This window comes from Varanus komodoensis, unplaced genomic scaffold, assembly GCF_004798865.1.
Source record: "Varanus komodoensis strain SLA01 unplaced genomic scaffold, ASM479886v1 scaffold16, whole genome shotgun sequence".
Classification (NCBI taxonomy): Eukaryota; Metazoa; Chordata; class Lepidosauria; order Squamata; family Varanidae; genus Varanus; species Varanus komodoensis.
The window spans coordinates 13,839,946-13,866,070 of NW_025335468.1; the positions used below are offsets into that span (position 1 = coordinate 13,839,946).

Genomic DNA, 26,125 nt, shown 5'->3' on the forward strand with positions numbered 1-26,125 from the left:
GTGTGACATGGAGAGGAGAGGAGAGGAGGTACCTCCCCCTGCTCAAGAAATGCCTGAAAGTGCCTGGAGCTGAAATGGCTGCTGCTTGAAAGACAGAGAAGATTACCATCCTATGTGCATAGGGCAGGTAGTGGTTACTGAAGAGGAAAGGTACTGTGAATATGTTCAGAGGCACTTTTATTATTGCTTCATATGCTTCAGAATTGCATTCTGGTATAGAAGAATGAAGCACTGCTCTGAAGATAACCATAAAATGGCTATCTGATTTTTAATTTTTATTTTTGTAAATCCTGTGCAAGTAAATCTTGTAAAACATGACACTATATGCCAGAAGTAAAGTTGGAAAGCCCCACTGGGAGTAAAAGAAATGAGTGCACAGTATATGAGAAACAAGTTTCTTCCTCTCAGCAATGAACAAACTGTGTAATGACAAGGTTTGTATGGCTGTCAGAATATATAATATTTTAATTTAATGGTAAATAGGAAAAAAAGAATCTTTTGAAGATGTTTCCTAAAAGCTGGCTTGAAAAAACCCTAAATAAATCTAGTGATGGATCACTTTTCAAATGTGTTGCGGCATTGCTTTAGTTCTTACTGTGCTTCCATTCATCCATGATTATTTAAATAGGTTTGGGTATAACTAGCATATTTGTTCTGACTTTGTTGTTTTCTGAGGAAAAAGAAAAAGCCCCCCTCTGTGACATTCTTGGAAAATTTGGGGTATAATCCAAGAAACAGAGCTGCTCTTCACTATGCCATTCGCTTACCTTATCTGTGTCCAGCTTCTGGGTGAATATGAAGGGTATAAAATTCATGAACAGGTGTTGCAGTCCAGTGTATGACAGGCTTTCACTCAGGCTTCCTGTGGATGCCAAGGATTTGCTGCTGCTTTCTGTCCAAATGCTATCGCCATAATCCAGATGAAGCGATCTTTGTGATCCTAGACCAAGTACAGTTTCTGTTTCCAGCTGATTTGAATTAGTGACCACTGCCTGGGCCTGTGGGGCAACCCTTATAGATAAATGGGGAGGGTACAACATCTTTCCCTACCAGTAGTGTGTTTCTGTTGCCCAGATGACAGTTACCAAATGAGTACAGGGCCAAGGGTTCTGAGTTTGAGTTGCCTTTCGGAGTTTAGTAAACTGGCTTTCCTTTAAACTCTCATCCCTTTCTCTTGCTATTGCATGTGTATTCTTGGATGTACACTGCTCTCATGAAATTTTACATGATTTTTTTTGTTTTAAAATAGCAAGTGTAGCGCATGTCAGAGAGAGCGAGAGGAAGAGAGACAGGAGGGATTGGAACCATAGAATGGGGCTTTAATCCTTTCCTTATCCCATGGCTTTACTCCAGATTGGCTCCCCCACAGCCCTGGTATTTTCCCCAGGATGAAAGCTTCTGCAAGGGAGTTAAGAAATAGTGGAAGGCATGCCTGACTTAACACTTTCCCAAATGCTATAATTATTTTCTTTTCACCTGAAAGCTTTCTTCACTCTTCTAGATTTCCTTTATTTATTTCCTGTGTGTATTCCTGCAGAAAAGATTTCCTTGATAGAAAATGCTAATTACAAATAAAAACATGAGGAAGTGACTAGCATGCACATAGTCCCTAGGTTATGAACACCCAGGTTGTGAACAACCCATACTTAATGAATGCACAGACTGCCATAAAGCCTGTATGTATATCTCTAGTGAAAAACCATGAATATCTCTAGGGAACTATGCAACGTGTTTGGCGATGCATCATCGGTGTCTGCATAGTTTGCTAGAGGTAGTGACGGAAACCCATTTTTTTAGACCAAACGTTTTCACCTTCTCCAACCAGCTCTTCAACATCTCAAGAAACATGTTTGTTCCCTCTTCCACATAAGCCTTGTGCTATATCAGGAAGTGGAACTGAGAGCTCAGCAAATGCTCAGCCAGCTCTGCCCCTGTGCATGGACCCGCTGAGACTAATTCGCCATGGCTTAAAATGTTTGGAATGTAATAAGCAGACACTGGACTATATCGCCTAGCAGCCCATTATCAGAGAACTTTAGAAAATAATGAAGGAGCAGTAAGTCGCTTTTAAAGATCTAGGTTATTTTCTATTTGGCTTATATTAAATGTAAAGATGGATGAACAATGAAACTCAAACATACATTATGCTAGGCATAAGAGGTAAATTATGACAATGTTTTCAATACTGTATACCTACCCCAGGTACTGGACTTTCTTGCTCGCCAGTACCTGTAGTTACTTATTATTACTGTATTATTATGATTATTACAATGCTGTATTGTGTTTAAGATGTTTTAGTGAATATGAAGGTATTTCTTAAGTATTTTATATTCATAGAAAGGTAAAATAAATGAATATGCTAAGACAAACATTTGGTTTATTCATGTGATTTGACTTACATTCAAATTTGACTTAAAGGCATTGTCAGGAATGAAACTATTTCTTAACCTGGGGACTACCTGCAATCATATGTATCTCTAGAGGTTTAATTGTAAGTTTTGGAAGTATTTTCTTGGAATTAAGAAAATAGATGGCAAGATTTTGTGATGCCCTTCATCATTAACAAAATCCTTTTCATTGGTAGCATGATCTGTGAGAAAAGTGAAGATGAGCTGGCATTTGGGTTCCGTTTGCTGTTTGGATTTCAGAATGATGTGTTGCTAAAGGCCAAAGGTGCTGCTTGTTCAAATGTTAGTACCAGGAACAGTGAAGAAGGGGAGACTGCTGCTGCTTCCCTCTTCACTGGGTCTGATTTACAAGTACAAGATTCTGTATATGAATCTCAAGTGACAAATACGTGAAAACGGAATTCACACAAAACATGATTTTGTATTTATAGAATGCAGCATAACCATTCAAGGAACAGACCCTGCAGTCAGCATTTCAAGCAGCAAACTAATGAGATCATTGACAGCCTGCTCACTCTGTTTTGTTTTGTTTTTTAGTTATTCTCTTGTTCGTTTTGTGGAGAAGTAAACCTTTCTTGAATGTATTCAAATGGGAGAGCTTTACTGAACCACAAAGAAACTCGCAAGATCAGCATTGTAACTCTACCTTGTTCTCGGAATATTGTAGTCCAGTTTTGTTATGATGTAAACTCTTCAATGGTGTGTTCTTTTATTAAAATCCACTGTCCTCTGCACAAATTTCAAAACAGATTACCCTTCACTCTTTTTCTGACATTTTCTTTAACTCAGGGTATAGTTGTGACATTAGTAGATAAGATACCATATATTACCAGTGTATAAGATGTCACTTGAAACTGAAAATAGTAAAACAAACATTGGGCATCATCTTATATGCTCAACATATATAAACAACCCAAAATATTGATCTTGACTTATACACAAGCCACCTTATATGCTAATATATGGTAATTTCTGAAACATACTTCCTGGTTACTTGTTTATTTTATTTATTTTATTTTTTTTTTATTTATATCCTGCCTTTTTCCTACAAAGGGCTCAAGGCAGCTTACATTATCTCTCCTCCTCCATCTTATCCCCACAACAACAACCCTGTGAGGTAGATTGGGCTGAGAGTCTGTGACTGGCCCAAAGTCACCCAGTTGGCTCCATGGCCGAGCGGGGACTCGAACCCAGATCCTCTGAGTCCCAGTCCCATGCTCCTAACCACTACACCACAGTTCTTAAGGTATTTTTCTGAAACATACTTGCAGGTCATTTGTTCCACACATTATCACAGTATATATCAGTGTATAAGACAACCCTTGAAACCAAAAATAGCAAAGGAAAAATTGGGGGTCATCTTATGCCCAGCATATGACAAATACCAGAAAAACAGCCCAAAATATTGACCTTGTCTTAAATAGTGACCTTGTGAGTTATCTTATATGCAACTCACAAGGTCAGTACTGTGGTATACACAGTACTTGATTTGGTAGTATCAAGTAGATATGTGATTTATGAATTACCTCTAAATGAATTAGATAAAGAATCCCCAGTATGGGTCCAATTGAGCCATAATAACTGGGGACTCCAGTGGGGCCAACAAAGATCTTTCTTTCCTGTCTCCTTAAAAATGTTTTAAGAAAAGTCTTGGAAAACTGGTTGTGAAAATTGGTTCCCCTTCTAGCCTCTAGTTTTGTTGCAGTTCTCCCCATCCTTCTGCTTTGTCTACCACCACTTCTCCCTCCCCCGCTCCCCATTAGCTCATTCTTTTACTGCCTTTCAGTCCTGAGCATTGTTATTTCTTTCCCTAGCTCTTTACCTTGCTGTTTCTTCCCCATCCTGTCTTTACTTTGCTTCCTCTCTCCCAGTCTCTAGCTTCAATATTTCTGTCTTCCCTCTACCTCTTTAGATCACTTTTGGCTAGACAGGCCCCCAGAGCAGTCTAGTAGAAGATGTGACTAGCTACATCCTCAATGGAAGTGATTTTGTGGTGATGCCCACAGCATTTTCTCAAGTTCCCAAATGTGTCCATGGTTCAAAATGTTAGAGTTCTCTGAATTAGATGAAGACCTTGCTTGCTTGCTTGCTTGCATTCTTGCTTGCTTGTTTATTTATTGCTTGTTATAATGTTTCTCTTTAGCCACAATGATTTACAGAGATGAAAAATAAGATGAAAATAAGGCCACCGCCATGGAATTGAAAGGGAGGGAGGAAGAAAAAGGCATGTTCAGGCACTGCAAGTTACAAGGTTCAGCGGTACCTGGGCCTGGAACTAAACACAGTCCAAGGGCTGCTGCTTCCGCTCCATCAGCAGTAGAAATTGCTAACAGGGGAGTCGCTCAGCCGGCACTGTATCCAGGCAGGGTAGAGGGGCTGCTTCTTCTCCCTCCAGTAGCTTCCCTCTTCTCCTTCCTCTCTCTCCAGTAGCCTCAACTGTCAAAGCTATCCCCGTTCCCTGGCAGCTAGGATTGCTGTCAACTCAGAACTCTAGTCTGTCTCTTTAAAAGATCTTAAGCGAATGTTTCCTACCCCGCTCCTTCACTTGCTCCTTTGGCTTCTTCCTACATGGTCAGATGAAGAAGAAAGGTGGGCTTCTGCATCTTTTGTAACTTTTCACAACTAGGAATGGTGTAGAAAGCATGTCCTCTTTTTCATTTGACAAAGTCCATCTCACCTCCTGCCCTTGGGGCTTATTGTAGTAAGGGTGGGGTTGCCCCACAGGAGATGTGGGAGCAAGGAGAGTGAAAGGGCCAGTATAGGGAAAAGGCCAGTGGCTGCACCCTCTCTTGTGTATTTGTTCATTCATTTATTACATTTCTGTACCACCAATAACCACAACTCTCTAGATGGTTTACAGTAATAAAGCACTATGTGAATCCTTGTTATATTCTGGCATTGAAAATACATTACAATCAATCAACAGTAAACTACCAGGATCCAAATTTTAAAAACCCCTAAAGCACCCCATCATCTACTGCCCAGTGTTGTCCTTTTAGAACTTTTAAATGGACAAAGCAGATTCTTTGGGATGACAGCTGGATAAGCAGTTTCTGAGAATGTTTTCGTTACTCCTTATTCCTTCTGCCCTAATAGTTTCTTGTAGTACATGCCAAGCATTTGCTTCAAATTTGGAAGACCTTATTACTAGTACATCTCTGAAAATCTAAATAGAGTGGTTGAGGAATGCACGATGAATGGATGGATTTAAATGCTTGGGAGTTGTGTGTTTGGCCACACAGTTAAGCCTAACATTACTAGTCCTTTGCAGGCACTGAAGAATACCCCCTTTGCCTCACCCTGCAAGATCACAAATGAGTGAGCATTAGATCAACTGTCCCATTTATGCTTTTGTACAGCTCCAAGGGCATCTTGCAGCTTTATCACTTTCGTTGTGCATCCACTTGTGCACAGCTTGTGCTGGCCTAGGTGGTCTATATGGTTGATTGGGTGGGCCATGGGATCTGGGTGGGTGATGGAGTCTGCACAGGAGAAGGTCCATCAGATTTTCTGCAATACGATGCCTCATTATTTCATATACTGCACTGTGGGGGTGGTCTTACGGCTTTGAACATATTCTCAAAATACAACTACAAGTGTGATTTTTGCCCTCTGCTCTTTACTTAGCAGGAGCTGGCATGCCTGCTGTTGTTTTAAGAAGATACTGATTTCCTTTCTGTATGGAGTTGCACATGCCTATCAATACTTGCAAAAGTTCTGAGGCAGTTGTTCTATGTACAAAAATGGTTGCCTGCCTTTTGGCCTCTCATTTTGAGTGTTCTTTTCTGTATGCAGGGCAAATTCCGCTTATGCTGCAGAAATGGCAGAACAGTGTTGAGCTCTAGCACAGAAGGGTTTGGCCCTGGTCCATTTTCTTCCTTTCTTTAAAAAAAAAAGACTTGTGTCATATTTCAAACCATTTTGGTTCATATTTTGAACCATTGTAGAGGCTTTATTTTAGAAAATATGCTGAGCAGAGCTACTGTTGAGGATGTGGGAATTGCTTTTCAGAATAATGCCTGTTTAAATAGAATCCTCATGATGTTCTAAGACAAATTTAGCTAAAGTAGGAGAATCCTTTCATTAGGGAGGTGATACAGAATATTCACAAGACTTAACATTTAGCCATGTAATTTAAGATCACAACCTGAAAAGAGCAGAGCAAACTAATGGGATGGGGCGGGGTGTTATTGCTAGCTAAGGAAGTGCCCCCTTTCTCCTTTGAATTTCTTTTTCTCTGGCAAGTGGGTGCAGCTTATGTGTTTACACATAGAAATTATGGGACGAACAACTGTATTCGCCTGGCTCAAAGTCAGTGCTGGTCACTCTGCTTCAGGAAAGCTACTTTCCTATCAACTGGGGAATATCAGAACCTTCCTTTTCCAGCTTCAGGAATACTTTGCATTTTTCAGATGTAAGATACATTTTCAATATGCTCAAATACAGCTGGAAGCATGACAATAGTGAAATATTTCTGAAGGACCTTTGAACCTCCATAAGCATGCAGCTTTTAAAAGGTGCAATGGGTTAAATTTGTTGCAAAGTTCAGTCATTTACTGCAGTAAATTTCCTAAGGGATTTCTGATAAGTTATTTTTGCTAAAGTAGAACCTGCATGTATTAATTCATCCCACTAAAGGGAAAAGTGTTTATGAAGTGGGATAGCTTAGCTGAACAAATGCACCTTGGTTTGTTCTAGATCCTGTATCTATTTATGGTTGTAATATAGACTCTCACTGATTCATGGGCTTAGATTGGACCTTAAAGTCTTCAATGAGATTGATGTTGTTGGATGAAGTGTTGGTTGTGGATAAGCTGTTCAGATCATACTTTGGTTTTGAGTGCTCAAGAGCCCACTGTGAGCTGAGTTAACTTTCAAAACATTCCTGGAAGTTGCGCTGAAATGAAAAGATGTCTGAGAGATAGCAACATGAGGTGGGCACAATTCTCTGCATTGTACTTTCTGCATAAAATTTTTGTTTCCTTTATATTTTGTACTTGATGGGCATTCCTGGAAAGACCTGCATGTTCAATGGATGGTATATGGCATGGGTCCTCAAACTTTTTCAACAGGGGGCCAGTTGAAAGGTGGAGACGATGGGTGTGGGCTGGTGAGGCGGGGGTGCCCGCAGGTGTGGGCTGGTGAGGTGGCGACGGGCGCGTGCGCGGTGGTGGCAGGTGTGCTTGGAGCTCTCCCAGCGAGTCCGAAACCATATCCAAGCGAGTAAGCTGCCGCCTCACCAATGGGCACGGTAAGTCCAAAACCTCTGAGACAGGCTGGATAAATGGGCATGGCAGGCCGGATCTGGCCTTTGTGCCGTAGTTTGAGGACCCATGGTATATGGTGTCAGTAAGCTTGGACTTCCTGTTCGTACGTAAGCTAGCAAGTCAATTTATGCGATCACTTGATTCTGGGCTTCTGGCCCAGTCAAACAACTACAAACTACAGTGGAGCTCAAGACCTGTATCAATTGCTGGATGTTGCATGTTTCTGTGAGAGGTGTTTTATTCCAAATGGATTATATTACATTACTTAAAGGAATCCTCTGTAGGGCAGCACAAAATGAAAATAATAATAACCTTATTCTGTATTACATATATTTTGTTATTGTATCTATGCATTTGTATATATACATTTCTCTACTACAAGCTATTCATAACATTACTAGGTAAACTAAATCAAATTACTGTTACCTCTTCAGCCAATGAATTCATATGACTGAGAAGCATGCAGCAGTCCAGGGAAACTTACTGCATAATGCTTCTAAGCATCTGTGTGCATCCATCGCCTCCAACTAAGCAGTCAGTTCACAAACTGCAAAGCCTCCACAGCTGCTTGGAAAGCAGGCATGGCAAGGAGTTGGTAGCAGCAGGCACATCTGTGAGGTCAGACTACAGATTACTGCATCTCTACACCACTGCCTGCACTGTATTCAGTAAGCCATTATTTGGCAACCCCGGGGCTCACAGTAGCCTCCTGAGCTGCTGAAGAGGGTGGAGCATGTCTTCTTTGGAAGACATCCTTACTTACCACAGATAACTACCTAATTACAAGTCAGGCCTAGAAGTTGGTTTGCTTACATGATCTTCTAAAAACATTGACACAGGGTGAAATGGAAATGTGAATTTGGGGCTTTTATGTCAAGGATTTTTAAGGAAAAATGTCCCTGAATGTTCACAGGTTTCATGGGTTTCAGCGCTGTACATGGCAAGAAAGTAGCTCTCCTTTCTCATGGACTTCTGGGAAATCTTGCACAAAACTTGCAAGCTTTTTTTTTTTGGATGACAGTATTTCAGTATTTCCAACACTTCTGTTACAGGATCAAATGTGCAGTTAGCTGTAGCTCCCAGTGAAGCAGCAAAGCTTTGGTTTACAAAGTGGCACCAACAGTCTTCTTTGCCTTATTCTGTTTGACACAGCTGCTGATTCCACCCCCCCCCCCCCAACACCCCATGAGGGAAGAAGTAGGTTGGATGAAGGAACCCAACCTACTGAATTTCTTCTCCTTCAGCTCAGGGAAACACAAAGACTCTTAAGCAGCAGCTGCAAGCACTGCCATTCCAGTTTCATGCAGCTCATAGAGGGACCTAGCAGCCTGGATCATCTGTCAATGTATGTAGGTTGTCACTTTGCTGGCAGAGTTTTTGTGCCAGCTGTTTTCCAGCTGTATCTACCTAGCACCCAAGTGCCAATAAAATATCTCCTTCCAAAACTGTTTTTTTTTGGAGATTTTCTGAAGATGCAGCATAAGGCCTCAGAAACGTCAGAAAGTGAAAGAAACAGCCTTTAGTCACTAGCACAAGGTAATGTGGCTGTCCTTTTGATGATGATAATGGGGATACAGCTTCATTGCAGAGAGTGACCTACTAAAGTAATAGAAATATGCTTAAGGCCAAATTCTAACCTCATTATTGTCATTGTTGTTTATAAGGTATAAATATGGTCAACCCTGCAAGCTTTTGCGATATTTTTTGGGAACTGCCAGTCAGACACTTAGCAATGGGGATTTGTTCTTTGATAAATGTAGTGTACCAACACTAAATAGGGTTATGTACTGTACTGTATAAGATGCTGCAAGAAGTAGATAAATCTGCTAGTTATGTAAACATATTGAAGTCTTACAGCAGGGGGTTTTAAAGTTTTTGAATGTATTATTGGACATTCTAACCCTTTGGACTCCCAGTTTGTGATGCCACATGTCAGCTAAGCAGTTCTATGAATCAGGTGAAAGCAGTCATCCGCAAAACTTTGCATCGGACAGCAGTGGAGAATGCTAGCAACCTCAATAAGTGGAGTGCTTGCGTAGAGCTAAACGTGAAAGTGAAGATGTGTGCATAGGATCTCTCATGTAGGTGGGCAGAGCCATTTTGTCAGGAGAGCTGATCCCTGTTGCATCCAAAGTCTCCTGACACACACAGAGAAATTGGGTAGCAAGGTCCTCTCACCATTCTGTACCAGGCTTTTGAGATCTTGCTGCTTCTGAGAATCTCAGGGGTGTGGCAATAGATGGCTAATAAAGTTCTATTCCTGGGTGACTGTACAAAGTCCCTGCCAGGTTTTGCTTGACAATCAGACTGATAGATTCTTCTTGTTTTATTTTTTTTATTCTGTCAGTGTTTTAGATGATGAGAGCAGCAATCTGCGGCAACAAAAACTTGACAGACAGGTGAGTTCATGAAACTTTTCTGATATTGATTGATGGATTGGCTATTTTATTTTGATAAACTGAGCTTGTTTTACTGGATTTTTTCAGGATAGGAAAACCTGAAGAAAACCTGTACCCTGATACACATTCTTAATAACTATTGTATTTTTTCATAGCAAAAATCAGTGTATAATTAAAAGTTTTTCTAGTTAGTATCCAGTGCTGCCACTCCATGAGCAGGGCCCACTGATACTTGAATTCTGTGATCAAGCAGCTCTACCCATTCCCTTCTGTAAATGGCAAGCAATTCTTGCACAATGGAGATTAAGGTGTTCTTGGGGCAAGCCCTGAAACTAGTAGACATGCTCAGCAGGGCTCCCTTATACATGCTTTCTTGGCCTGCCTCATTTGAGGAATGAGTGCTTCTGCTCATTACAGGTTATTGCCCCCAGAAGCAATAAGTCTATGTTTACTTGCAGAAGAGAATTAATGGAGCTGGCTGTTTACAGGTGATTTCTATTGGATACTGTCTTCTGCCTTCCAGGAATGTGTGCTTGCCAATTACAAATGGAAGCCTGCAAACGTTTGTGGGAATGTTTTTTTTCGATTCAGACATCCTCATGTCACTGTACTCCATCCTACCAGTTGTTTATCACCACACATAGGTGTTTTAAAATGCTTTCCCAGGGAGAACATCTTGTTTTCCACAATAATGGAGCCTATTAGGAGATAACAGGAAGGTGTGGGTTGAACACAAGGTCTGTCTTCTGTGAGAACCAGCAGCCTTTTGTCCTGTTTTTGGGGATCCCCTGTTATGACCAGGGTCTCCTGTCTCTCTTTGTAGCATTGTCACACTATTGGAGGGACTGCCAAGTGAAGAATGGGCAGGGACGGCCAATTCTACTAGTGCAGTTGAACCAGTTAATCTGGATTAATATCTTATGTGATACTTTGGTTGCAAGCAAATAAAACATTTTCAGAGCAGTTGATGCAAAATGAAAGCACAGTTTTTGTCTAAAATATAAATGTACAATTTTCTCCTTTCCTTTTATGGACTTTTGTGTACCCTAAAGAAATTCAAGTGTATTAGAGGACAAATTTGGCACTTGCCTATTTTAACCTAGATGTTTGGTTTGCTGTGAACATTCAGAGAGGTTCAAGCTGAGATATACCTTATAAATATGTGTTGTGTGCTTTCACTAATATAATATAAACATGGAAACATCTAGAAGGAGAGCTCTATAGAGGTGAAAAATAGATTCTTCCCCACACCCTTTGCTGTGAAAATCTTTAACAACTGAGGACTGAAATAAATGTGTGTTTACTGTTTAGCACGGATTCTAGTTTTCTAATCCGGCTTTCTTCCCAATACCATTTGGAATATGAACTTAAAAATCAGATTTTCCCTTCTCTTATTTTATGCTTAAATAATATTTTCATATGTTCTACACCTGGGCCAGAACTGAGTTCTCTATGTTACGTTTGTGTTGTAAGAAGCACAAGTGACTTACATGCTTTGTTCTGAGTGATTCTGGGTAATCATGCCTACATTTTCTGTGGTTGTCATAATGAGACAGCCACAATCCACTATGCATTTGCTGTGCACATCTCAAAGGGGAACTGATCTGATGAACATGTTGCTGGATCTTAATGCCAGAGTTGTTTTAACACATCTTTAAGCCTGTTGGGAAAGACTTACTCTTTAAGCTTTTCAAGTGCAATCTTATTCATGCCTTTACATAGCTGTGATGAATGTAGGTGCCAAATTAAAGTCATGGGTTCAGTTCACCTTGCTGAGGTATCTAGAAAGCCCTTATGCCCGTACAGTTCTATGCTTCTATAGTATTTAATATAACATGGAGGTTTTTGTGTGTGAGTGTCTGTGTGTCTGTGCATTCTTCATAGAGAGCATTGCTAGAGCAGAAGCAGAAGAAGAAACGTCAGGAACCACTGATGGTTCAGTCCAATGTGGATGGCCGCACAAGGGCGCGCAGAATGAAACAATCCGAAGAGCAAGCACCTTTGGTTGAATCTTACCTCAACAGCAACAGCAGCACCATTTATCATGGTATATGACAATTTATTGCAAAATTTTGTGGGGGAGTATCTTACTGATTTATTTAGAATCACAGAATAGTAAAGTTGAAATTGGTCTGTAAGGCCATTAGGTCTAGTCCCCTGCTCATGTTACAATATTTATTTAATTTCTATGCTGACTTCCTGCTAAAAAAATAAAATGGAGTTCAATGTGGCTAATAATAAAATCCAGATTAACAAAATGTTAATTAATACAGAGCATAAAAACAAATAAAACAAACTTAGACATCTATAAACAAAATGAACAGGCAGCAATAAATGTCTTTGAATATACGTTAACCAGAATTTTAGGAAAAGTGAACATAAGCACTGATATTAAAAATATCCAATATTGAATGAAAATAATTCAAATATTGCTCTTTGCCAATATATTCTATTTGCCAATATATTCTATTTGCCAATATATTCTATTCCAACTTATATTTTTTTCAATATTTCATGAAAGAATCTTTTGATGATTCTTCCAATGAAAAGTGATGTGGGAAAGGAAAGCATTGAGATTGGCATAGCTACTAAAAATAGCTGTTCAACAATCTTTATTCTGAAATTATTTACAATTTGTGGGTGGTTTTCTGTTAAAAGTCATGGACTGCACTGAGATTCTTTTTAGTGTTGAATTTTAATGGTGTTAGGAAGAAGCTAGAAAAATTATCCCATAAATGTTTTATATCTTGTGGAAACATTCCTCAAGGAACATTATTTCCAGTGATAATATTTTTAGAAGATTGTATTGTTATTTCCTTTACTCTTTGGCTTTTCTCAAGAGTGTTTTTATCAGAGTACTAAGGCAGCTTTTGAATTCCTTGTGTCATTTAGATTGCAATTTAACTGCAGTCGAAATGCATGTGGTCAGGTTTGTTGTTGTTACAGGCTGGCATCTCTGACCTATGGAGATCCTATGAATGGATGCCCTGCAAAATGCGCAGCCCAGATCTTGTGAACTCATGGCTGCAGTTTCCTTCGTGGAATCATTTCATCTCGTATTTGGGCTTTATTTTCTTTTCCTGCCTTTTACTTTCCCTAGCATGATGGCCTTCTCCAGTGATTCTTGCCTTCTTATGATGTTCCTAAAGTATAACAGCTTTAGTTTTGTCATTTCTGTTTATAGGGAAAGTTCTGGCTTGATTTGCTCTGGGACCCACTTGCTCATCTTCCTGTCAGTCCAGAGTATTCACAAAGCTCTCCTCCAATACCATGTTTTGAGTGTACGCCCACCCTTAGATAATGTTGCCTTTCTTACTTTTCAGCTTTCATACCCATGCATAGTGACTGGGAATATGATAGTATGGATGATCTTGGCCTTGGTCTGCAGTGAAACATCCCACACTTGATTAACTTTTTAAATCCTTTCCTTCTTGTTCTTCCAAGTCTCAGTCTTTTTTGAATTTCTTAACTGAGGGCTCTATTTGCATTGATGACTGGGCTAAGGTATGCCAAAACATTCACAATTTCAACGTCTTCCTTGATTTTTCTGTTCTTCATGCTCAGCTGCAGTCTTGCTTTTTTACTTTCTTCTCTCATGCTCTTCAGGAAACCTTATAATTCATTGCTGCTTTCTGCCAGCAGGATAGTATCATCTCATGTCTTAAATTATTGATGTGTTTTCCACCAATTTTCACTCCTCCTCCTGATCATATTCCAGCTTTCCTTATGATATGTTTTGTGTGCAGATTGAACAGACAGGGAGATAAGATCCACCCTTATCTGATGTTTTTGCCTATAGGAACCCTTTCTATTTCTCCATATTCTGTTCTAACAGTAACTTCTTGTCCACAATACAGGTGAACAATCATCATGAGGACAATGAAGTGCTGAGGAATACCTATGTCTTTCAAGACCATGCATAGCTTCTTGTGTGCTACACAGTCAGAGGTTTTACTGTAAATAATCGACTGATCTTCTGATATTCTTTAGTCCATTCCAGTTGTTGACATATGTTTGGGATGTGCCTTTTTGGAATCCGGCTTGAAAATCGTGCACTTCTCATTGCACACAGGGTAACATTCTTTGTTGCAATACCTTGAACATCACTTAATTTGTATTGGGAAATCATTGCAGTGGTCTTGTAGTTCATGCACTCCTTAGCATGAGAATTGGAATGTATATTGAACATTTCCAGTTAATGGGCCGTTGTTTTGTTTCCGTAGGTGTTGGCATATTCTTGTTAGGATTTGAACTGATTTATTCTCTGTAGTTTGTTCTATTGGTATCCTATCTACCTGGGTGTTTTGTTCCTTCTAAGTGCCTTCAGAGCAGCTTTTATTTTGCTTTCTAATATTGCAGACTGTTCCTCATAGGATTTCTCTTTGAAGGAGTCTGTCATTCTTTCAATTTTTCTGTTTATTGTTTCCATTTTCTCTTTATGTTCTTGTGATCAGATAGCGTGTACCTCTGCTAGTTTTCAGCGTTCCTAATTTAGGTTTGAATTTCCCTTTGATTTTGTGGATCTTCTGGAAGAGGTCTCCTGTTTTTCCACTTTTCTTGTTCTCTTCTATTTCTTTACACTGGTCATTGTAATGGTTCTTTTTGACTCTATGTGATAGTCACTGAAAAAATGCATTATGGATTCTGATTCTATTTCTGTCACCTTTTGTTTTTGCTTCTCATCTGTCCTTAGCCATTGTGTCTGTTTCTTCTGTCATCCATCTAGGCTTTTTCATTCTTTTTGCAACAGGAGCTTTTTCATTCTTTTTGCATTTTCCTTTAGCAATGTCTCTGCTTTTAGTCCACAGTTCTTCCAATTCATGGTCAATTAGGTTCAGTATTGCCGGGGGTGGGGGGGGTGTTACTGGTTTTTTTTACTGTATTTTTCCTGTTTATTTAGGTTATTTTCAATTAATTTTAACATTACTCTTTTTATGATATTTCTGTTGTATTTTATTGTTTTGTTTTATATAGTGTTGTAAACCACCCAGAGAACTTTAGCTATGGGGTGGTATAGAAATGATGATGATGACAATCTGTTCTTCTGATTTCTTCAGATAATCTGATTTTATATTGCTTGGGAATGTTATTTAAGGTACATTTTGACACTATGCTTTTTTAGTGATCTTTTTTAGCTGCACTCTCATTTTTTGATAATGGTCACTACCGTAACTTGCTCCTGCTCCCTGCTTTTGCAGTGTAAAGACAGATTCTCCATCTCCTACTTGCAGTCATGTAGTCTGTTCAATTTCCGTATTACATCTGATGCTGTCCCTATGTAGTCATATGCTTGGTGTCTTCAAATATCTGTTTGCAAGAAACAGATGGTTGACTTCACAAAATTCTGAGAGTCAATCTTCAGCTTCATGTCTGACTCATAGGCCAAATTCTCCCAAGACTGGGTTCTGCTTTGTTTCCTACTTCTGCTTTCCACTCACCTAGGGTTAGTAGCATGTCTTGTTTTGGTGTGTTATCAATTTCCTGTTAGACATTTACACTGAGGTTTTTTTTTTTTTTTAAATCTTTTTCAACATCTGCTGTTGGAGTGTAAACATGAATGATAGTTATCTTGATAGGTTTTCTAAGAATTCCAATACGATTTGGTTGGACTTTGCAGGATAGTCCCTTACTGCCTGTGCTACATCCTTGCCTGAGTATTAGAGCTACTTCATTTCTTCTGAGTTTGCCATTTCCAGAGTAAAGCTGTCTGAAAATGTGCTATTCAGGCCATTTCATTTAGGTGAAACCAGGTTCTTCAGTGCTTAGCTGTTGCTTTAGTGTTTCCAGTTTGCCTTGATTCATATTTCCCACATGCCATGTTCCAACAGTGTTGTACAGCATCTGACTTGTCTTTTACCTCTGTGGATGTCAGCACTAGACTTCCTTTCAGCTTTCGTCTAATGGCATTATTAGTTACAACCCTACTTCTACTTGTCCTTTGGTCTTCCCAATGGCTGATTGCCTTCCAATCTGAGTGTCTCATCTTCTGGTACTATCTTTTGTTTTACTTTGAATGTTTCATCATAAGGTGTTCAAGGTAAGAAAATTCAGAAGTGGTTTACCATTGCCTTCTTCTGCACAGCGCTAACCAGAGTTATTTTGAGCATCACTGCCAGCGTCTGAGAAAGATTTTCACCAGTGTTGCCTTCAGCTGCTGCTGCTGCTCCATACATGCCCTTCAGGAGTTTCCCTGCTCACATCACCATTAGAGATATATGTTCTCTTCTGCTGATGTGACCAGTACTACTTATGGTCATATTTGTTGCCTGGAGTGAATTCATAAGTTAAAACACACCCTCTGATAGAACAATTGCATAAAAGGGGAATGTGGGTCAGTGTCCTGGCCTGCTCAGACTACATTCCAGAGCCATTGCACAAGTGTACGTACCCCCAGGTATAAACCCTGATTGTGCAAAGTGTTCCACAACATGGGAGAAGCCAATGTGTATAAAGTGGGCTCCATTCTCCTGATGTTTCCCCAAAAGCATGGAGAGAGTGGACAAGGCTGATGGGGATGTGATGATTGGGGGCACATGGGTATGCTTCCACTCTTTGTGCTTTGTAATCAAGTTAGTGATGCCTAAATAGGTCTTGTGCTATTTTGCTTGAATTGTATTTTATGTAATTCTTAAGTAGGCCAGATCTAATTGAAGACACATGCTCCCAGAAACTTTAAAACAGGGAAATGTAAGGAAAACTAGGACAGAAGTTTAAGCCTTATTAATGCCAGTTTTTAAACTTGAAGCCCTTGGAAATTTGAAATACCAATCTTTTCAATTAACAGTAGGAAATACATTTTTATTCATGTAAGTGCTATAGTATGCAATTCTCAGTTTTAAAATGGCATTTTTCACAATTTGAATCAGCTACTCTTTTTTGAGCTTTAATAAGAAGGAGCCCATACTTGGTACACATTTCAGGTGGGCTGTGGGTTGTTAAACCTGGAGTGTCATTTTACTTTGAGCTGTAAATGGCAGGGATTGCACCAAGTAAGCCTATTAGTCTTTTGCAAGTAAGACAGTTAATCATTTGACTGAAGTGTACATTTGTGCATATTCTGTTAATGAGTATTAGTTAACACTTTGTTAACAGTCAGTTTCAATTAACAATATTTAACATGGTACTCATGGGGTAGAGTTTTAATTTGCAGTTCAGAAGGTAAGAATATTTTAATTTAATGAACATATAATTAAAAGCATGTGTTAATAATTAAACATGTACTGAAGGGGTAAAACCCGTATTCTGACTCTTTTTCATCTTCGTGTTGGTTGTGTAAACAAAAGTACATTAAAAACTTACTTCCTGTCTGAAATGAATAGTGAACAACTCTTAAGAGTCCATAGGTTAGGTAAGAAGAGGGCCTAGATCAAAACTGTGTTGGGGGGGTAATCCTCCCCTTTTAGCAAAACTAAAAGTGAAAAGCTAGAGGGTTATATTCAGTGGGGGGCTCCCCCCCAACAGAATGGCATCCCTATTTTGCCTGCAGACTCCCTGCACTGCCAGCATTTGCTCCAGAGGGTTGAGGAATTCTCTGGAGAAGATTTCAGAGGGCTGCAAGAGGAAGGAGAGGAAGGGAGTGCACTCTTGCATGAGCAGAAGGCCACTTATGGCCGCTTGATTGAACCCAGAGTACTTTTTATCTTCTGTAAATGATCAAATAACACCAGTGGCAGAAAGATAAAGTGAAACAAGCAGCCTTCTGGTGAATCTGTATCATGGGATGATCATGCTTCAAGCATTAGCTGCATTTCCTCTAAACTTTCTCTAAATGCTATTTGCTACAAAGAAGACGCCGACACTTGTCATTCCTTCTCATTTTTAGATCTGCTTTTAATATAGGTTCCCAGATTGGTGCTTATGTGGTGAACAGGGTGAGGTATTCCTCAGAGCTTACCGAGGAATAATTAGCTCTAGCCCTCACACTAATTAATTAATTAATTAATTAATTAATTAATATCTGCTTCACAGGTTGGTAGTTTGATACACAGAATAGTGTCTTATCACACAAGTGCCAGAACAGAATGACCTGTCAAACCGAGCAGCCCAAGGTTATGATATGCCATGAGAAGTCTCGTCAGTATCAAGCAGAACGCAAACATCGCATTTGCACATAATGGTTTTGCAAAAACAAAGCTCCTTTTCCATGGCAACTACTAGTAGCTGAATAAATTCAGAATATATGCATTCATACAAGCTTTAACTTCTTTTCAGGGAGGGGCAGTTGGATTCTTTGTGTGTGTGTGTGTGTGTGTGAGTGAGTGAGTGAGTGAGTGTAATTCATGCCTTCTAGAAATTCAGGGCTGTATCCGGCACAATGTAGCACAATGCCATTAGTGTTAGTTGGCACCAATTAAAGCTTTTAGTATTGCATTAGAAGTCCCATAAACAAGTACAAGTGTAATTTAGCATTCCTGTTCCATTGGATACTACTCCAAATTTCCATCTTGCTGGTCAGATTGCCTCAGAATAGGAAGGTGTTGCTGTACTGCGTGGCAATAGCTAACAAGCTAGTTGGAAGTCAGCGCTGGAAAGAGCCTTTGATACCTGGTTCTGTTCGCAGTGCAGAAGGTATTTACACTGTGCAGGCTGATATGTTGATCAGTGCTGCCCTGCCACTGACGCTTTTTCACTTAGCGTTTTGAAAGGAGTGACCTATATCCAGACTACTCAAATATTTCAGCAACTTAAAGGAAAATAGAAGCCTGATGCCACAGTGCAGCCAAGCCTTTTGGTTGGTCACTCCCTGTACCTAACCGTGAGTGCAGGGCATCTTTTCCTGCTACTAGGCCAAAGGCAGGCAGGGATGCTTGGCAGGCAATTAATCTCTTGTGGTCTTATCAGGTAGGCAGGTTGGTACTGAAGTGATCCCTGCTATAGGACTTGACTGTTGAAGTAGGCAGAGGTAGTTGAGGAAAATTGTGCCAGGTGTGGGGGCTGTCGGTGGTCTTGCAGGCATTCTTACTGGGAAGGACACATTTGTCCATAGAGGGAATCTCCTACTGTCTCTTGTGCTGTCAGCCTGGGATCCAGGAACTCTCCTGGGCCCAAATTAGGTCATAGTCAAAGTGCTGCAACAGGACAGACTAGGAAATGACAGTGCAGTTGTGCCTGCCCCATGGCCCTGCTCTCCTAGGTGGTGAGTACGAACACAGATTGTCAAAATGTACTGTGGGTAAATGTGCCATCTCTTACGTTTTCCTGGAAACAAAGTACAGTAGAGGCTTGGACCGTGAAGACCATGAAGCCACTCAGGAAGGGAAGTTATTCATGTATGTGCCCCATGTTTCATATATGAATAACCCTAGCAACAACAAATGTATACTTTGCTTCCCATCACAAAAAGCAGTTAAAGTGACTAATGTACACAATCCAGAAATAATATAGCACAAAAATCCATAATCCATATAAATCCATAATCAGCACAATAATACGAATAAAAATATACACCATAAAATGTTATCTAAAAGCAACACAATATGAAAAAAGATTAATTCACTACACGCAGACTCTCCCTGCCACCCCATCTTGGGTGCATCTGTTTCTGGGACCAGCTAGGTTATTTGATTGCAAGCATCGGTAATCTGTTCTTCAGTGCACAGCATTTTTTTCAGAGTTGCTTGTGGATTAAAGATATAAATGACACTAGGAGTTGGAAAAGAGCAGCACCAGCCTAATCTCTTAACAAAAGCTGATATCTTCCACTATATATTTGAAAGGCACTGGAAAATAAAATGGTGTATACCTGGTACAGCAAGGCATCAAACTTGGTACCAGGTGGATCATTAGCTAGCATGCCACAGCAGAGAATGCCCTTTTTTAGTCACCATACTGCCCTTCAGAAGGACCTCAAAGAAAAATTGTAGAATTTGGCTTGGATGCTTGATTGCTTTCCCCCCAAAACTTCACACCAACACAGATTATTAGAAACACAGTTCTAATCAGTTGCTGGGTTCCCATTGTGCACACTGTTTAATAAAATGCTGGTCTGTTGATAAGCTCAGAACTTCCCTCGTACTGCATGCAAACTTCTGTTTTTAACCTTCTGTAACAGGTGACAAATGGTCTTCTGGCTTAAAAGACAGTGGCTGGATTTGCACAACACAACAATCCATAATGGATGACAAACCATGTTGGACTTTTGTGTCACTGTCATGTGAATCTAGACTGTTTCCTGCTGGGTTACTTCTCCATGCACTTGTTTTAGGGGTTGTTGCACCCACAGTGGGTTGTTATGTCATCTGACCACAGGTGACCAACTCTACCCTTGATGGCAGAAAGTGACTGGTGAGTTGCTTGACAAGAGTAAGCCTTCTTTACCTGCCAAATTTACCTGAGCTTCCATTGCCCAAGTGGCACAAACAAGCTGAACTCCCCACTTTGTTCCTGAGCCCTTTTTTCTCACTAAAGATTTTTCTTATCCTCTTCCCTTTTTTCCTGACATTACCTTCCAGAGTTTCCAAATTGATAGCCAGTGACAGCTCCACCAAATTGCCTAAGTAGCACATTGGTGGGACTGCTACTGATTCAACATTCTTCTAATTTTTTCTTGCACCTCCAAATGTGCACAAATATTTTGTGATTTTTTTAAAAAAATAAATTATATTTAGACTTGTGCAAATACCTGGGCAGTTTCTTGCCTATTATCAAAGTAGAGCAGCCACCCAGTGTGGACATTGACCAAGAGACGCTGCAAACAGGTTTATTTTTTCCTTTGCTTTCTCCTGACAACTGTCAAAAAGTGGACTGTCAAGGGAAAGTAAAGTCCAAATCATGTTTGACAGCTGCCAAAGCTCAAACTTTTTTTAAATAAGGTTTTTGACAGTGCTAATCAGGATGTTTTGATGGGTCATGTGTGCATACATAAGTATATGTCCATGTGAAAAAAGCCAAATTATCACTATGAAAGCTACTTTAGAGAAAGTCTGAGTCAACGGTGCAAATTCCATGTTTCCATAAAAGAGGTGGTTTGTACTTTTCCACCTTCCAGCGTACCTCAAGTCTCAGGAAAGGGTGGGAAAGATGCAGGATCCTGAAAAGAGTCAGGCCTGGCCAAAAAAGTAGAGATTCTGACTGCAGCGGGGGTCATCTGGTAGCTACTCTGTTTTGCAAGCAAAAATTACTCATGACTTTGTATTCCCCTGAAAGCTTGTACTTTGACAGTCGTCAGGGGAAAACAAAGTGAAAAATATACTGTTTTGCAACGTGTGACTACGGTAGGTGCCTGATGCAGTCAGAAAGACCAATTAAGAACATATATCACTTTTAAATAGGTGCAGAAGCTGTTTCTATTGGGATAGGAATAAATTCACAATGAATAAACTTAGGTGATTGAGGAGCAACAAAACTGTAATTCTGAATCTGTATAGCTGAGAGTAAGCCCTGTTTCATTCAAATGGAGACTTCCTTCTGAGTAGGCTACATTGCACTGTACGGTAAATGTCCTCCTTAGAAATTGCAATGTTTATTTTTTTAAAACTTTGGTAGAAAATTCACTATAATTAATTAGCAGGTGACACATAGTTGTTTCAGCCCCATTAATTTAGGGTTAGTTCACAATTCGCTGGCCCTGCACATGAGCATCTGTGCATTGGAGCATAAGGAACTGCCATATATCTAGTCAGGACATCTGTCCACCTAGCCCAGTATTGTTGACACTGACTAGCAATGGCTTTGTAAGGACTCGGGCAGCAGTTTTTCCTAGCCCTATATGGAGATGCTGGGGATTGAAATCAGGTGTGCCCTCTGCTACCAGGTGTGCCCTCTGCATGCAGATCAGGTATGCCACTACTGATTTATGGTTTTGGTCATGTGCAAAAAAGTTCTTGTGAATTGTCCTATTTATGTAGAGAGCTACAGGGCATATTTGTGGCTGTTTCTGTATTAATTCCAGCTACGAAATTTGCTGAAATAGCTGTTTTTGTTGTCTGTGTACAGCTGGAGATTATGCAAATATTTTTCCGTATTACCATGGGCAATACATGTAACCTAGCCAGGACTGTGGCTGCTTACATGTCAGGGAAGTTTGACTCCTGAGATTTCTCTTAGATCCCATTTGAAACTAAGTTAAGGATGGCTAGAAGAGAAAAAAATACAGGGGTTTTTTTATATGCTGTTTTGGGTTCTAATATTGGGTAGAATTAATCTTCAAGTAATAATTTATTCTTCTACACTAAACCTCATTTCTGTCAAAATTATAAGGCACTTAGTGTAACTGTTTTGAAAACCTAATTTTGCTGCTTTTATCATAAAAGATCTTTTTAAATATCTCCAATAAAAATTATGTGGATTTAAGACATGTTACTGTCTGGAATCAACACAATCATTGTTATAGATTAGACCTGAAATATAATCATGCAGCTGTTTAAATTCTTGCCTGATAAGGTCACTTGTATTCATATACCAGCTTTGACAGTTGCTGAAGATGTTCTTCTTTGGAACTAATTCTACAAGCTGTAGCTCACAGTAATAGAGGTTTTTTTTTTTTAAATAGTTTCATGCTAATGCAAGTTACATGAACAAATTGCTGATATAATAGCAAGGCAAGTGTCAGGCAGCTAATATAAAGCTTTTGCATTTCTCTAAATAAACAGTAGAGCAACACAGATGTAACAGTCTACACACTGGACACTTCAATATACATTTACATTTTTGTGAGACGCACTTAGGCTCAACTGTGGAATAATAACAAAAGAGAGAGTGGCTTTGTGTATGGACACAGATATACCCGGCATGGATGTTCCAGGATATGCATGAGCTTTGTGTACCTACATGCAAGCCTTTCGTTAAAGTTTTGCTTTGGTCAGCTTGTGAAATAAATCAGGAAGTCATCGCTATAGCTACTTTTACCATCCAAACCAGGAACTATTGTTAATGGTTTCCAAATATAAATAGATTTAAAGCCAGCTTCTGAATCTTGGCCTATATGGAAGCCATTAATCATAGCTCTTGATTCAGATGCAATAGAAAGGTAGGAATAAGTGAGCCTTCCTGGTTTGTTTTACTATTCACATCAAGGGCTAAGCAAAGCAGTAGCAAAGAGACTTATTGTAGGTGTAGCACATATGATCATACCCTGGTTTGATCATCCAGATGTGGTCAGTGACTCCCTTTTCACAAGTTTTGGGTTTCTACACAACTGAACAATACGAAAAGGCCATACAGATTACAGGTGTGACTTCAAGATTAACTCTAAGCAGAAGACAAATGCTTGAAATCCAATATGGGAAATGCACAACAAAGTATTGTGTATTTGTTGTGGAACAGAATACAGGAACACAGAAATCTATGATTCTTGAGTAACCTGATAAGCTAAAATATTGTTTGCTAATAGATTGTACAAATGATAAATACACCAGATCTCACTGCCTACCAACCAACCAACAGTGCAATCATATGCATTGTAATTTGGACATAAGTCCCACTTTTGCAGCCTACTCTGATATTCCTTTAAGAAATTAGACCTTCTACATATAATTAAAATGGATGCCACACTAATTCCTTAAGTTTCTTTGGAACTTAAGACTCTGCTATGTTTAAAGATTTTACAGAAGTCTACATAATAATAATATACTCAGGCAGCCCCAAAAAATCCTGTGGTTTTTTTAAAAGTTTAAAAAGTTTAAACTTAAAATTTAAATAAAGTTTAAATAAGTTTCATGTAATAATCAGCTCCAAGAAAGGAACAGGCATACTTATAAAGCCACTTACTTGACTTTTGAAAGTACCAAAGCTGTAACAATGACAGTAACACAAGGAGCCCCGCCTCTTGACAAATGTGTATCTCTCCCGATGTTTTGGCCAGCAACTCCTATGGGCTCTCATCATTGGCTAGGACTGTTGGGAGGGAATGCTGCAGCTTGCCCTGTCCTCCTCTGAGGCATCCTGAATTATGCTGTGACATCCTTGGTGTGCTGTAGACCAGTGGAATATTAATAGTTAACTTTGTTTCCTTTTGTAGATGTCATTTTTTGTGGAAATCTATGCATGCATGTGTTTCAAACAAACAGATCTTTTGCAGATCTCACACACATAATTGGGTTACACCTCTACTGTTCCTGTGTTCCTCTTTGCACGTTTGCAAAAAGATATGTGCAAAAAGTAGCAAAGGAACTAAGAGAATATAAGGCAGAAGGCAAAATAATGTATTTGTAGTAGGCATATGAACTCAACTTATGGGGTGACTTGCCAGTACACTGAGTTCCTTTGCAGGGAACTTCAGCTTGCTGCTTGAAAGGGCAAGCTGGTGCGCCTACATATATATGAGTCGATTTCCCGGTAAGTGCTGTTGTCTGCAATTTTCAGTGGTAAGCTTGATGGAGATAGTATTCCTGCCAGTCTGCCTCCAGACATTATTAGCCATACAGCTGGAGTGCTGATACCATTATGTGACGTTGCTCTTTTCAGTTATATATGCATTACATTTTCATAACGTCACAACAATACATGCATTACATTTTCATAACTTTCACAACAATTTTAATTATTGTTCTGTTATTTGTTGCTTTAGTTATTGTGTTACCATTATTTATTTATTATTATTGAATGTAATTTTATTATTATCACTGCTTTTACTTATTGTAAACCGTCCTGAGACATTTTATCAGGAAGGACAGAGTAGAAATGTTTTAAATAAATAAATAACACCCAATAACTAAAGTTCTCTGAGTAGTGTGCAAATTTTAAAAATACATTACAAAGGGAGTCTTAGAAATAGAATCCGCGTTCAGGTGTGTTCAAGCTGCATCAAGCCCCATCATGACCTTGGAGATAGTTAAAAGCAGTCAAAACTGGTTCACACAGTCAAAGTGACTAACAGTTATTTGATTCCCACTTTGATTATATAGAACACGGGGATCAATACGTAAAGTTTGAAAACAGTTCAATTGAAACCTGAAGCCTTTGGTCCTTTGCCGCTTTCTTTCTGCTGAACTAATAAGCAGATGCTTTGATGATCTGTTTTCTTTGGTTAGTTTTCTTGTGGTTTCATAGATTTCTGATTTCTTCTTTCCTTTGTTTTTCTTTCATGTTGTCTTTGTCTGTTTTGGGGGGTTGGGATGTCCTGACTCTCTCAAGCAGTGCAGGAGGCCGATCAAGAAGACGTAAAGGTGGTAACCGACCCTCAAGCTCCAAAATCAACTAAAAAAACCAAGGCAGCCACAGGAGGCTGCCAAACTGGCAACACCAGAAAGGAGAAAAAGGGAAAAAACAAAGGTTAGCTGCATGTTGCTAATTATTAAATAAAAATGAGACAAGTATCAAGAACTTTACATACTTTAAGGGGATTATTCATTTCCTACTTTGTTTAAACTATATTTTGTTCAAAATTGATGATTGTCAAAATTTAGTTGATGATGATTGCATGGTTCAAGTTGTGGTAGCTCGTATATCCAGATACTCATATTCCATTGGTTTGATTGGTGGCAGAGATGGTGTTAGGATGCCCTCTAGGGCAGGTGTCCTGGATCTTTCCTTTGGAGCTCCAGCCATCTGCTCCCACCTTCCTGTTCATGGGCACTTGCTAAAAGAAAGATACAGGGCCCTGATGATTTCTGCAGTATCTGATCCCTGTGGATTAGCTGATTTTGCACACATGTGCTTCACTGCCTGAGGGTGTGTCCCCCCCGCCCGAAAACAAATACCCTCCTCTTACCTGTTGATGTACCTTTTTTTAAAATAGGGGTATCCTTGGGACACTGAATCCTTTACAGACACACATATAATGTCTTTAGAACATATGTAAATTAGTAAAGGCAAATTGCTTCTTTTTTTAAAAAACGGGTGGGCATGAACTCTGGTGTTTTTTTTCCTTCTGTATCCAGTATCTCTCCTGATTCGTGGCATTAAGAAGTAGGAATTTGTTTACCACATTCTGGAAACTTCAGAACACGATGAAACCCAAAATCACAAATTCTAATAAATAATATAGAAATCATACAGATAAATGCAACTTACCCCAGTGGTCACTGCCCTAACCCTAATCCTAATCCTAACTGGGCAAGTTTACAGTGCTTTGAAAAATACTTCTGTCAGTCTCCACTAAGCCTCCAAAGGG

The 26,125-nt window shown here is 39.5% G+C and overlaps 1 protein-coding gene across 3 annotated transcripts in view; it reads left to right on the forward strand.

The window, feature by feature from the left end:
• The window catches only part of TUB (TUB bipartite transcription factor), a 74,880-nt gene that overhangs the window by 22,842 nt on the left and 25,913 nt on the right, over window positions 1-26,125 (forward strand). Inside the window, exons 2-4 of one of the 3 annotated variants that reach the window (XM_044425973.1) lie at window positions 10,023-10,074; window positions 11,959-12,121; window positions 25,147-25,284. In XM_044425973.1, the coding sequence (XP_044281908.1) occupies window positions 10,023-10,074; window positions 11,959-12,121; window positions 25,147-25,284 (353 nt within the window). Of the gene's footprint in view, window positions 1-10,019; window positions 10,075-11,930; window positions 12,122-25,146; window positions 25,285-26,125 lie in introns of those variants that run through there. The other 2 variants (XM_044425974.1, XM_044425975.1) reach the window with 2 other exon arrangements.